The 14,948-nt window shown below is 40.6% G+C and overlaps 1 protein-coding gene across 3 annotated transcripts in view; it reads right to left on the reverse strand.

The window, feature by feature from the left end:
- Positions 1–14,948, reverse strand: part of NCKAP5L (NCK associated protein 5 like) — a 117,378-nt gene that overhangs the window by 22,750 nt on the left and 79,680 nt on the right. For all 3 annotated transcript variants that reach the window (XM_077483304.1, XM_077483302.1, XM_077483303.1), the window contains exons 3-8: positions 13,203–13,304; positions 11,527–11,595; positions 9,663–9,701; positions 7,359–7,478; positions 5,592–5,687; positions 1,278–3,769 (exon numbers count right to left, since the gene is read on the reverse strand). In XM_077483304.1, coding sequence (XP_077339430.1) covers positions 1,278–3,769; positions 5,592–5,687; positions 7,359–7,478; positions 9,663–9,701; positions 11,527–11,595; positions 13,203–13,301 — 2,915 coding nt within the window. In that variant the 5' untranslated portion in view covers positions 13,302–13,304. The remainder of the gene's footprint in view (positions 1–1,277; positions 3,770–5,591; positions 5,688–7,358; positions 7,479–9,662; positions 9,702–11,526; positions 11,596–13,202; positions 13,305–14,948) is intronic.

Raw genomic sequence — 14,948 nt, forward strand, 5'->3', positions numbered from 1 at the left:
CCAGCAATTAGAGGCAGGTGGGAAGGAGGGATGCCATCAATGTCCTGGAGTTGGGCCTTAAAGACCATTAAATTGTAAGCTTTTCTGAGCAGGGCCCTCTTAATCCTCTTGTATTTTATTGTATTATAACTGTATTGTCTCCCTTTTATATTGTAAAGCGCTGCATAAACTGTTGGCACTATATAAATCCTGTATAATAATAAAAAGAGCAACTCCACTTTTGTTGAGATTAATACCTTTCAATGTATACGCTATATTATTTTTTCTTCATTTACGATTTGTTTTCCCACAAAAAGTAGTTAACCTTTAAGTCTCTGTATAAAGAGAAAGCAATGTCCCACCCCAGACATTGGGAGAAGAGGGTAGGAGAATAACTCACCAAAACAATTCAGAGCCATTTCAGAAGAGGGATATCATGCATTTTCATTACAAAAAAAGCTTGGGTTTACTTATTTTAGTATTGTTTAGTCACAATGAGTTGTAGCTATGTGTAGCAGCATAATCTGCACTTAGTACACTCATCTTCTGCAACACACACCCCAGCGCCTGTATAATATGGGCACATAATTTAATCTAGCAGTGGTTTTGACACTAACTTGAAGTATTAGAAGCCCATTTACCACACCTGTTTTGGTGCATTTCTTTAAGCATTGTACATGCTGTACTGTTCATCCTCTTAGAAGATGTACTTGCTAGAATCTACACCAAAACCAAAAGCAAGCAAGATTTTTTTTGTACATGTGCACCACACAGCAATGCATGGACGTGAACTATGCCTTATACTGCAATGCAGCAATCTAGTGTCACTTAACATGCAGTGACTTCTCCTAGTCTGTATGGAGAATTCACCGCAGCCAGTAACATTAGCCTAACTGAAAAAGCAAAGCAAGGCTTTTCAGTCATGCAAAGGAGTGGGGAAGAATCTAATAGGGAGTTAGAAAAAAGTTTAGGCTCACTGGGAAACTTAAACCTGCCCCAGAAAAAGTAAAAGCGGTTTTAAGTACAACACTACTTTAAAGTCAATTGACTGCACAAATGGTAATCTACTTTTACTACCAGTTTATTTAAAGAAAAAGCCTACATTAAAAAAATAATTAAAAATAATATTGTGGAGCAAGACAGTTAAATACATTAAACTTGCACATGATTAAGTACCTGAAGTATGCCTATGTAGTCTTTTGAAATATTCACTGTGTCTGAGAAAAACTAATACATAACGGTAACTGGCAAGAAGAAATTGGTTATATGCATTTTATCTCTGAATTCATGACACTCACCGATTCAAAAGCTGTTGCATAAAGTTGTCCGCAGTCAAAGACCTCTGATTTTGTGCCGGGTCCACAGGCACAGGTGTACGATTTTTATCCAGAGAAAGTCCATTAATATAGGCCCTCTCTTCCTGAAGAGCTTTTCTCAGATCTTCTGCTTTTTCCATCAACATGGAGATATTTAAGCTTTCACCTTTTACATCTCTAGTCCGAGGAGAGCCTCCAGCTGCCCTGTCTCGCTTTTCCTCTTTCACTCGTCCAGCCTCTGGTCTACGGCTAAGTGCAGGCAGCTTACTTTTCTTTAGGCCAAACCAGCTGGCAATACCACTGGAATTACGTTGCTTAGGATCTGATGGAGGTGAGCGATGTTGTTCCTGTAGCCTTAACATGTTCTCTTTAATGCCCTTCATGACTTTTTCTTCTATAGCAGAATGCAGAGCACTTAGTGGAAGACTTTCTGTACCCTGTGGGCCTGTGCTACGAGGACAGGCATACTCTGGACATGTACCAGCTTTCTTTCCTATACTAGCAGATTGCATCCTTTGTTTATCTTCACTAGAGGATGTAGGTTGCCGAGGACTAGGCCTCAACTCTTCACTTAGAGGTCGAGATACAAGAGGTTTGGCTGTTGCTTTACTGGGGGATTTTGCAGGTAACTTTGTTGGACTGCCATGAGGGCTGCGAGGAGATTTGCTAGGGACAGGTGGTGCTCGAGGTTGATTACGAGGTCCATGAGGAGAACCGGGTGGACAATTTGTGGCAGGCTGTCGTGTGCGAGCAGAATCAGATTTTTGACCATGGTACCGTGGTGGATAACTCTCAGTGGATCCAGGTTCAGGAGTCCTTAAACTACTAACAGCTAAGGATCGCTTCATTGATGGGCGGAGGTCAGGTCCATCAGTTATTACCCTAACATTCTCGGTTCCCGAAACCGTAAGCTCAGACTGTTGGCTGTCTGAACACCTCAGCTTTCCCATTCTTTCTTTAAATGGGAGATGGCCAGGAGATTCTACAGTTTTTCTGGAAGTTACATGTTTTCTATTGAATGCCTGACTACGATGATCTTCTGTACAATTTACTTGGGAATGAGCACAAAGTCCAGGGGAACAGCCAAAAGAACAAACTGAACTAACAAGCTTTGAAGAACCCTCCAAATCTTCAACAGTTTGGTTTGCAGTGGAAAGTTCTGAATTTTTAGCAGGAACATTCTCATAATCATGAGACTTTTTGGTACAACACTGTACTGCAGATCTACTTAGTAAGCTGTTAGAACTTTCAGTTTGCCCTTGCCTATTGGAATCTGAGTTTATTAATTCAGATGGAGATGGTGGATCAGCATCCACTTCAGGACGAGGTATTTCGTCAGCTGCCTTCCTACTTGGGCGCGGAGAGGGAAATGCCTCATAATTATTGCTCCGACAAGGAATTTTGGAGGTTTGAGTGAGCTGAGGGCTGAGCCTTAGAGAGTTTTGACTCTGTGACTTCTCCCCTGAGCCTGGAAGCTTCAAAAACTTGAGAAATTTAGCTGGAGATGGGATGTGAGGTGTTCGGGGCTCGGTGGAGGGAATAAGTGCATCTTGTGGGTCAGAAGAGGAAGAATTGTGAGCCATAGATGGGGGCTGAAAAGAATCATCTTGTGACTCCTGAGTTGCACTCTTGTGGGTAAGTCCACCTGTGTCTCTTGGTAAACTTAGAGTGCTCCCAGTAGAAGGACAGGGAGAAGCAGGTCCTTCAGGTGCATTTTCTGAACTTAAAGTTTTTCCTGGGGAACAAGACATAGTTTCCCCTCTGTCTGTAACTGCTGGTGATGCTCCTGACATATGCTGACTTTCTACCATTTCATGAAGGCTTTTGCCATAGCACGTCAGTGAGTGAAGATGACCAATGTGTCCCCTATTGAAACCAGTTCCATCAGAATGGCCCTCAACTGGGCCCCTTTTATCTCCTGCTCCACGGGAGCAGATACAAGGTGCTAAGCCCTTTGCCAAGTCAGTTAATGGTAAACGCTGTCTGATTTCACTTATTGGAGGAGGAGGCTCTCCAATATCATCATCCGAAGAGGAAGAACTTCCTTCTGCTTGACGTATTAACTGCTGTGCTTCCTCTGCTGCCAAACCAAAGTGTTCTCCCCCACCCTCTCCAGGGCTACCTGCTGGTGGTTCACGTTGTATTGACTTCCATTTCAGCAATTCCTCCCACCCACTTTGGGCTAAAAGCAAACAGGAAGCCCAAGGTTCATCTGCACCAAGTTCTGGAGGGGTCATGCCCTCACCATTAAGGTAATCTAAACCTTGCTCTGTTCTGATGCGCAGCCCATTCCCACTTGACGACGGCAAGCCCCCAAGATACGTTGAAGGGGCAGTGCAGCTTGATCCAGACTGAGATCCTGTTGCCTCTAATCTCCGTAGAACTTCCAAGATCTGAGCCTTTTTCCTGAGGAATGGAGACATGGCATCTAAGGAGCGACAAGATGACTGGGCTCTCCCAGAGCGCTGCTTCTCCTGTCGGGAAAAAAATAAATAAAAAAAAATTAAAGATCCTCTGCCTTCTTATGTTTGAATAAACAGCTCGAACTCTCTGCCATAATTCAACAAAACTTCTGTCCACCTGAGAGTTTTGGTTGCCAACTACTTTTGCTTGTTCCAGCTCCTCCAGTTACATTTTCCGTAATACAAAATAAAAAAATAAATAATAATTTACCAGGAAAATGGCACAACCCTTAGTGCTCATGCACACGGACGTTTTAAAAAACTGGCTGCAAAGCTAGCTCCGATGCCTGGAAAAATTGTTGTTAAAAACGTGATTTTTACCGCGTTTTGCATTGGCGTTTTTGCGCGTTTTTGCGCGTTTTTTAGCGTTAGCGTTAAGTAGCGTTTTTTAAGAAACACATCTCTTGGCTATAGCACTCAGAAAACAAAGAAAATATGTTGCGTGTTTATGCGCGTTTTCCCGCGATTCGCGTTTTTACAGCTCTAGCTCCACGCCATGGAACGCACTGGTCCTGGGTTTTTTTTACAGCTTAAAAACGCCTATGCCATTTGCAGCTCAAAAACGCCTAGGTGGGCATGAAGCCATAGACTAACATGGACAGCCGTTTTTAAGCTGCAAAAAAAGCTCAAAAAGGTGGCTGTAAAAACGTCCGTGTGCATGAGGCCTTATAATGGCCACAGCAGGTGTGGAGCTATATGAACTCAAGTGCAAATATCTCACAGACCGAATCCCCCAGACATACAAAAATGTTAGGAATTCTAAAGTTTTAGATTAGATTCCTTATTATCATCAGTAATGCAAATATTATAAAAGTAAGTGCTCATGCACACGGACGTTTTAAAAAACTGGCTGCAAAGCTAGCTCCGACGCCTGGAAAAATCGTCGTGATTTTTACTGTGTTTTGCATTGGCGTTTTTGAGCGTTTTTGCGCGTTTTTTAGCGTTAGCGTTAAGTAGCTTTTTTTAAGAAACACATCTCTTGGCTATAGGACTCAGAAAACAAAGAAAATATGTTGCGCGTTTATGCGCGTTTTTGCGCGTTTGTGCGCGTTTCGCGTTTTTACAGCTCTAGCTCCACGCCACGGAACGCACTGGTCCTGGGTTTTTTTTACAGCTTAAAAACGCCTATGCCATTTGCAGCTCAAAAACGCCTAGGTGGGCATGAAGCCATAGACTAACATGGACAGGCCTTTTTAAGCTGCAAAAAAAGCTCAAAAAAGCGGCTGTAAAAACGTCCGTGTGCATGAGGCCTAAGAGAAAAGATACAATATTTGCATATAAAATACAGAGGCGCATTAACATTCTTGGGAATTTACATATGATGGGGTATCAAATACCACCAGTTCACCATCACCAAAAAAATAAAATCCCAACTGTGAGTGAGCTGACAGTTTACAGAAAAGTATCACAAAGCTGCAGTTAACACAAAAAAAAAAAAAAAAAAAAAAAAAACAACTTGTAGCAATTGTTAGTTAGCAGTATACAGTGCCTGCAAAAATTGGTAAATACTGATGTAGAACAGATTAGGATACCATCACTACTCCTTGCATACTAAACACAGAAAAAAGGTTGATTACTCAAAGCACCAAAATGTAATACATAGCCACATTATTTTTCTTTAGGCTCACAAGCCCCGACTTCCCCCGGACAGCTTGGAGGATAACTGACTGGCTGGGTCACCAGGTGAAAGTAAAGGTAAAAAGCCTACAAAAACAAAAGCGAATGCATCCACCACATCTAAGAATTGGTAAACTGCAACTGAATACATTTTTGTTTTTGGGTTTAATACTGCTTTAACACTTAGAAAATAAGAGGCAGGCATATATCGGTTTACCTCTCTCTGCACTGCACATTGTCCCAGTGGAAGAGACACAGGCACCCTCTCTAGATCACCTCCATGACAGTCAGATACAGCCTGCAGCGGATGCAACTGGATAGGAAAAAAAAACAAAAGAAATATTAGATCTGAAAAGAACCAGGCTCTCAAAGGATCTTATGTCACAGATGTCACCTATACAAAAGCATATAAGTTTTTTTTTTCTTTGATATGTACTGGATTTTCCAAATCCAATTTCTAAGAGAACACTGCAATATGGAATATAAAAATCCATTTGAATAGCTGTGCAGCAGTATTTTGTTGAACCACCTTTTGCTTTAATTACCGCTTTTAGTCTGTTGGGATATGTCTCTACTAACTTTTCACATCCAGCTTTGCAATGTGTTCGCTCTAATTTGCAGAACTGCTCAAGTTCAGTTATATTTGATGATGCCCATTTGTGGACTGCAGTCTTCCAAGTCATTCCACAGCTTTTCATTCGGGTTCAAGTCTGGGCTCTGAAAAAGCCATCCAAGGACATGCACCTTTTTCTCCTTCAACCACTGTGTGCTTTGCCATGTTGGAAGGTAAACCCCCCCCCCCCCCCCCACTAACAACTCTGACAGAGGGCAGCAGATTTGCCTCAAGAATTTGCTGGTATTTTATGCCCCATAAATTTTTCCTTCTATCCTGACAAGTGCTCCAGTCCCTGCTGCAGAGAAACGCCCTCATAACATAATACCACCTCTATGCTTTACTGTATGAATGAAGTTATTTGGATGGTGAACTGTACTTGATTTCCGCCATACATATGGGTTGGTGCTGAGGCCAAATAATTCAACTTTAGTCTCACCTGACCATAACACTTTTCCATGTGGCCTCAGAATCTTCAAGGTACATTTAAGGTCCTTGCATAACCTAATCAGAGCCCAGACTTAAACCCCATTAAAAATCTGTGCAATGACTTAAAGACTGCAGTCCACAAAAGGTCACCGTCAAATTTAACTGAACTTGGACCCTTCTGCTAAGAAGAGTGGGCAAATATTGCAAAGTATAGACTTGTAAAGTTAGTAGAGACATATCCCATCAGACTAAAGGCTTCATTTAAAGTGAAAGGTGGTCCAACAAAATACAGACATGGGGGGGGGGATCCCTTTTCCAACTCAGTGATTCTGGTTTTAATTTTTTTTTTTCTGACATGTTGGCGTTATAGCTTTCACTTGCACTAATAAATACAGCTGGCTAAAACAAACTGACTTCATTTCAGGCTGCAAAGCAACAAAATGTGATTCTAAGGGGGTGGGAAGGGGGGGGAGTATGGGCTACTTTAAATAAATGATGAATAGATGAGTAACAGCCACCTTTTCCCATTCATGTCTATGGGCGACTGTATGCAACTCTAGGACATTCAGGACATCAGAAATATGCAGTGTCTTTATGCTGCACGGACAAATGCATCCATGTGTATGTAGCCTAATGGTTATTATTTGAAACAGTACCCTAAAATACAACATCTAGCTTGAAAAAGTATGCTTGCATCACTACAACTGCAGCAACATTGAGCGTTTAAAGTAGATCTGTGTTTCTATTTAACAGACATTTTATCTTACTTAAAGTCAAGTCGTAGAACAGCAAAATCTGTAGAGCAGAACATAGTAAAAAGCTCCAGTGAGGCAAAGGTTACAACTCAGCTGAAACGGGAAGGTGATGTGTTATCACGTGATTCACCAATACAAGTCAACTCATCTGTGCTTTGTAATGTGACCTGATGGCTACAGCTCTTACCTCCGGGGATGATCCTGAGGAGCGCTGCAGCTTTTGGTGAAAGAGGTCACCTAATGCTCTGTTCTGACGCTCAAGGTCAAACACCCGCTTTTTCAATTTTATACATTCCTCCCGAAGATCCTAGCAAAAGTAAGATTTTTTTTTTCTATTATACAACAATTGAAGCCAACATAATACAAGTCTCCTATAAGCAAAGCAGATGTTAAAGTGTATCTAAATTCAGGGACCGGTTAAAAAAAAAAAAAAAGTGAGCGAATTTGTAATTCTGTGTAAGCTACAGAAACTGGGATTTAAACCACCTTGGCGTGCATTCGAGAACAAAACTCCAAAACTTACAAAGAAACCCTTTAAATATAGACCAGTTAAAGAATAGACAGCACCATAAGGTGTTTAGCTTTACAGAGCCTTGGTTAATGAGTAAGAGGGTCCTGGGGTGCTGCACACATCCACAAGTTTCCTGGCCTTTTCTAGAGCAGTGATCCGTATATTGCAAGACTACAAGCTGTCAGACTAAATGAGAGTGCAGCGGAGAGGCCAGAACAAGGCCGTTGTGTAAAGAGCTGCTCCTCAGGTTTCAAAAAGAATCCAAGGCAAGACACCTTTAGTGCCCATGTTTTATGCAAAAACTCCTTCCACAACTGATAAGTATGAATTTAACTCCATCACCATAAATACTTTTGAGCGTTTTGCACCATTTTAAATAAAGTAAATCTGACAACTTGGCAACGTTAAAAATGAGCAAACCACTACACTGAAATCTGTTTCTTAACCCCCAAAAAAATAAAGAAAGATACTGTTCCCTTAAAGTATGTTACACAGCACAGTGCTTGTGCTGTGTCATTTGGACCCCCATATCACCTGAAATACCTGGCTGATCCTGCCTGGCTATACCCTCCCCTCTGCAAACTGACCATGATAATCATGGGTGCTGAGCCCCGACACCGTGGTCAATTTGTGTGATTTAGTCACCTGCAGCCTGCTGTCTCCTGTGTCTTTCTCCCCCCCTCTCTGCCTGCCTCTGGTTATACCAGTGCGCTCGCGCCCCCCGCTCTCACATCTATTAAATACTCCCATCCACTGCCTGTGACTGTTCTATATATAAAAAAAAAAACTGCCCAATTGTACCTATATGAGCGCGGCTCCTGGCACTCAGCTGACTGTCGGTTCTCTCGCCCCCTCCTCCCTGGCTTGCATCAGTGAGAGGGTCTGGCCCCACCCACTGCAGCCATGAGCCAGAGAGAGAAGAGAGCACCAACAGTTAGCTGAGCAATGGAGCCACTCATATTAGGTACAATCGGGCATAATTTTTTTTTTTACAGAACACAGGGACAATTATTATAATGGTACAGAGAGGGCATTTAGTAGAAGTGGGTTAACAACCACTTTAACTAAAGATAATGTTTCCGCCATGGCTCTCCCCCATTAAATGGCATGTCGTCGTGGATCAGGACCAGACACATGACGGATGAAAGTTCTGAGTGAGGCAAAATCTACACGTTCTAGCTAGGGCAGTGATGGCGAAACTTGGCACCCCAGATGTTTTGGAACTACATTTCCCATGATGCTCAACTACACTGCAGAGTGCATGAGCATCATGGGAAATGTAGTTCAAAAACATCTGGAGTGCCAAGGTTCGCCATACCTGAGCTAGGGTATATAGATCTTGTGTAGGAAATGGTCAAGACCACTGCAAGCAATATGACCTTTTAAGGACTTGGCCAGTTTGCAATCACACATGCCTTTTCCAAGAGTCATCTAAAGTAATCAGGAAAACTAAAATATTAGAGGCTTTCTTATGTCTTGTATGGCTCATTAACCAATTTTAGAATTCATTATTATATATTGTGAGGCATAGAAAATATGCAATTTCCCCATCAGATAGAAATCATCAAGATCTAAAAAGGAAAACCATATAAATACAGGAAAGCTACACAAACTCCATGCTTATGACATTTCTGGCAGGAATGGACTCAACCAGCCATACACATTTTATTGTATGCTTTTACATTGAAGACTGTATTACAGCAGTGCTGGAGATTGGCAATAATTCGTAATAAATGTATGCTGCCTCTAATTGCAAGGGATATCATGTAGGTCAAAAACTTTATTCAGACAAAAATTTCAGGGTAGAAATATTACAGGAGGCCGTACACATGATTAACTTTTCGCAAGGGGCATCTTTTAAATGTTCTCATGTATATAGGTTGTCAAAATATATGAAATTATTTTATTGGAGAAAAAACAGCGCCAAGTGAGAAGTGCCTGTTAAAAAGAAAAGTAACAGCAAGAACAGCGCGTGCTTACCTTTTGATTTAAAAGTGCCTGCACAACATGGTTTGCAACCTATAAGAAAAAAAATAGGTAAATATATAGGTAAAAGTGACAAAAGTTTATTTACTACAGTTCTCCTACGCACTTTAGCCAATATGAAGACCTGTAGTTCCAAATTAAATGAGATGTCAAATTGCATTAATAGTAATGAAAAATTATTGGAAATAAAGACAGAGGGTAGAGTAACGCCATATTTTGAATGTTTTCAAAGAATACTTTTTTGTCTGCAAATAAAATTTACACCTTTATAAAACGATACCTTTTTTTTAGAAACTGACTTTTGTAACAGTCATTTCAATTTACTCACTAGACTACCTGCGGTTTGCGATGTGACCACTTAGGCATCTCGGCCGGTGTAGGAACGGCTGAGATTCGAACCATGTATGGGCAGGCTGAATGCACCACGTTGATCAATCAACTCGGGTACAACCAGCATGGCAAAGTTTTACCTGCGATTAACCACGACACTGGCTTGGCAGAAGAAATTCCTCCATCAACACTGTCGATAGGGGAATCGACCCATGGTTGCAGGAAAACTTGGCTGCGTGTATGGCCGGCCTTACTCACGACAGCAATTATACAATATGTTGGAAGTCTTAGAGGCCCCCCAGTACCTAGTAAATTGGATTACGTCCTGGCTTTGTTCTGACTTCAAAGAAAAAACACACACACCAAGTTGTTAACAGAGTGCCCCAACAGCCCATTGCCCATTGGCCCCCTGCTACCTCGCCACTACATCACAGGGCAGAGCAGAAGTTAAGAACCTTTTAAAGGGGTTGTAAAGCTTAATTTTTTATTTTCTAAATAGGTTCCTTTAAGCCAGTGATTTCCCTTCTAAATGTTTTTTTTCTTTGTCTGAATTTCTCACTTTTTTTTTCTCCTCAGTAAACTTCACACCATCATCCGAGTGGTGTTTAGTCAGCCAGAACAGCTTTACTGAGGAGGAATAGGAAGTTAGAAATTCAGACAAAGAAAACCAAGAAAAAAAACATTTAGAAGGGAAATCGAAGGAAAAAGGTAAGTGAACCAACAATGTACTAGCTTAAAGGTACCTATTTAGAAAATAAAAAACGACCATTATAACCCCTTTAATATGAGCCAATCAGAACACTGAGAACCCACTGAACAGTACTGCCCGTTAACACTTTTTGTACACTAGTTGCTACTTTGCATTTTTTTTGTAGTCTTTTTTTTGGAGTATTTCTGACAGATGGGTCACTATGCACCGAACAGCTATCCTTACTAGTCCCTACTTTAGATGAAAGTTTAACTCTCTGGCACCAAGTAAGAATAAATGACTTTCAAATAGAGCTTAAACCTACAGAGATTTTAAAGCCAATATCCCCAAGTTAGTTTAAGCTGTTCTCTTACATAACGTCATAGGACAGCCTTGTGCTTGACTAATGTTCTAGGAGCTGTGTGCCCAGTTATGTGTATTAAGTCTTATCTTCAGGATTCGAATACCGAATGAGATTTCTGGCATTCCATATGGATGACACAATAATTGAAGCCAGCCGTGGGCTGTGAAATATTTGCATTCCCGCAGCTGTCTGGAGCACACTGCTATTTCAGTGTCTACCCTCTCATTGAGGGATGGACAAGTGTGTTTCATAGACAGTCCATTGTATTTAATACCCCCCGGCTGCCTTCGGTGCTGCGTTCATTTTACATACAATACCATAACGGGCATTTCCTACCACATAAAAGTCTAATAAAAATCTATCTTTGCCAGTTCCAGAGCATGATGCATCCCAGTCACATGGATAGCAATTATATTATAGATATTACCACAGCAAGCAGTGTATATAGCTTTCACAAACCATACAATTCAACATACCTCATCAAGGCAACGCTCATATGTTTCCCGCTGAGTTTCATTGGCTTGGACAAGAGCAGAGTTTTCAGCCTGCAAGAAACATTCGTAAAGATTTACAATTTACAGCAAAGTATCCTATGAGTAATTTTAATAATCCCCGATATACATAAATGATTAACATAGGGTGGACAAAACGAGGAGTGCAGCTACCCCACGGCCAAAAAAGGTCCAAATTCATACCCCTTTTGCTTCCTCAGGAGAAGACATGTAAATGGAGGACCCCTCCACACCATATGCTGTCGCTGTGAAGCGGTCTCCAGCCCATAACATTTTAAATTATAGATATCTTGCACTTGATCTACGATAGTCTCAGCCTGGTTTAAACATTATCATGCAATACTATGCAATGTTGATACTATTAGTTTGAGCTGCTGTGAAGTAATTTGTTGTAACTGTATTGGATTTCAGTGACAGGATCACCTCTTTGTTGAGAGAAGAAGCTATGCTCTATGTGGTTTAGCGATTAGCATTTTTGCCTTGCAGCGCTAGGGTCCTTTGTTCGAATCCCGATATGATCTGCATGAAGTTTACATGCTCTCCTTTGCTCACATGGGTTTCCTCTGGGTGCCCCAGTTTCCTCCCACACTCCAAAGACATGCTGGTAGGTTGAAAAGGTACAGTCTAAAATTGGTCATAGTACGATATTATATGGTGTATGTCCAAGATGGCTGCTTCATATCTCCTGTCTGCCCCAACATCAACCTGAAAAGCGCATCGAGTCCCCAGGGAGAAAAGTGCTATAGAAATATAGGTTTGAACCGATAGAAAGATTCTTTTACATGATCCCTTTTGATCCATTAAATATACCATATAAAGTGTTTTATTAGATCTAACATTACTGTTGATCCTGACTTTTGTGAGCTGCCAGTGCTCCATATACTCTCTGCCTGTGCAAAAGGAGGAGTTATATACATGTGGTAGAGAGAAGTCTGTAGTAATTCATCCGATATTAAGTAGCAGGGCTGGAACCACATGCTTAGGGATTCAGAGCTGTGCTTTCATGCCAAAAGAAGGTGGCAGGAGCGCGTGTATATATATATATATATATATATATATATATATATATATATATATATATATATAAAAAAAATTTCTTCTTTTGCATTCACATACAAAACTAAAATAGACACAGACATGCTGTCTATACTTTAAATAAAGGATATCATTAAAACTTTGACTTTTCTATTAATTCCAAGTTGTCAGTGGAGACTCTTGCTGTGACCAAACCAATATGGGCCATGTGGCCAAAGAGTACATATATGACTCTTTCCCACTGAAAATCATTAATACAGATTAGTTCCATCATTTTTTTTTATCTCCAAAATGCACAGCGAAAGGAACCCTTTGGATACTGTGTATATGAAGCCATTATTTGCAGAATAATTTGGTGGTAGGATAAGGCGATCAGCTTTTAGACACTCTCAAGTGTTTTTAATGCACCCGTTTACCAGCGACTCAGCATCAAGTTTTTTATGATCATCGACTCAAAGTATTCAATGACATTTGCGAAATAAAGCTTAGCGTTTTTTCCCCAAATAAATGTCTGGCTGCTCTAGAAAACACCCAACTTCATTATGGGAAAATGCCATAAATTCCCATAGTCTGTTTACAAGGGAAAACATTAGCATTTGCCTCACCTCAAGCTCTCGTAACCTTTCCAGAAGCTCCTGAATGACTAGTGGCTCAGACACCCCTCCACTAATAAGCCGGATTTCGTCCTCCACCTCTGACGTCATTCTCTGAAAGTAGGAATACACCCAAGCTTAGTATTGACTGACATTTGACATATGGCACAACACAATATAATGTGCCCGACTCCAAAACACAGGCAACAAAACACAAGAGACATTTAATAGTGACAAGAATAGAAAACAATGGACGCACATCCATGAGGGCACAGACACATATTTGGATCTAAGAATACCAAAGACTAAACAAGGTCTTGGGTCTTCAATGGGTTATGAACTTCCCAGCTGCACACTTATTCAAGTGGCAGCAGTTTTACCAGCAGAAGAGAACAAAACATACCATAATGATATAGTTTGTAGTAATCTGAGCAATGGCAAAAAACAGAGCTCCCTACAGAGATTTAAAGGAAGCCAGCACCGAGTAGAATATGGGGCCTGTCTTTCCTGACTGTAGAGGGATCAAAATTCAGCCAGTTCAGAGAGACCGGCCAAATTCTGAAAATGTAAGGCTTTCCCTGTGTTCAAAAGAAGTCAATCGATTATTAGCCACTGATCAGTACAATATCCGGGAAGGGGATGACCTCCATGTACCTTGAATGGCTAAAATAAACATAATCTTTGGCAAGCTCAATTCATTGACCTCAATATTTCGATAGTCACCGACATGAAACGATCATGGATATTAGAGATTTGACTTCATTGACCGCATACTTGTTTTGCTATCAGTGAAGTTAATGGCTCAAAAAGCACTTAAAAGACTGATACAGCCAAATAATTAGTTTTTCCTAAAGGCCAACATGGGCAGCTTTCAGATCTATCTCGGTACAGACTCTTTAAATTTTGGCAAATAAATTTTGTACTCAACACAACTGCAAATGGCACGTATGTAGTATTTTTCAGTTCGGAATGAAAACTTGTCCATTTTGAATCTGTCAGTTAAGACCACTCCAAGTAGGTTTGCTTGTTAGCATGACAGCGCCAGGATGTTAGGGTGATCCTTAAAAGGAACTCTATGGTCATAGCTTATACTTTCATTTTGGAACATTGGCATTGTGTTAGCATCTCACACAATCGTTTTATTTAATAATCCAATATAAGGCTACTTGAAAAATCACCTTTCATGTTGTAAATTTTGCCTGTCTGTTGGCCATCTCTTTCCAGACATCCTGTACTCCCTGTATACCTTGCAACTTTTCCTTGGTTGTCTACTTTCAATTTCTAAGGACTAATCAGTGATATGCATCAAGGAAGTAAATGTGTGAAATTTTCAAAGTAAGTTTACAAACTTCAAGATCATTCTGATTAATGGGAGTAGGCTACAAAGAACTGAAATAGAATGTAGAAATGAATATATGATTTTACATTTAGACCACATATACACTAATGTTTAATGAAACTAGTAAGATATGTTAAAGGTGGTTCACTATCAGTTGACGAATATCAACTCCGTTTCTCCCCAAATTCCTACCAGTAGGCCCTTATTTCCTCCCAATTACTGCTCAGAATACCAGATCATGCAACCTTACCCTCACAAAATCTCACCCACTGTTATGATAAAAAGGGAATATAGGGCTTATAAAAGGAAAGACCAAAAAACAAGCAAGAAAAAAAAAAAACACAAACACACACACACACACACACACAAAAAATATTTAAAGTTGAAGTCACATTGGTCCAGCTTGGACCCAAGTACGT

The sequence above is a fragment of the Lithobates pipiens genome, unplaced genomic scaffold, assembly GCF_037356315.1.
Source record: "Lithobates pipiens isolate NorthernLeopardFrog02 unplaced genomic scaffold, aLitPip1_a1.2 Scaffold_16, whole genome shotgun sequence".
Classification (NCBI taxonomy): domain Eukaryota; kingdom Metazoa; phylum Chordata; class Amphibia; order Anura; family Ranidae; genus Lithobates; species Lithobates pipiens.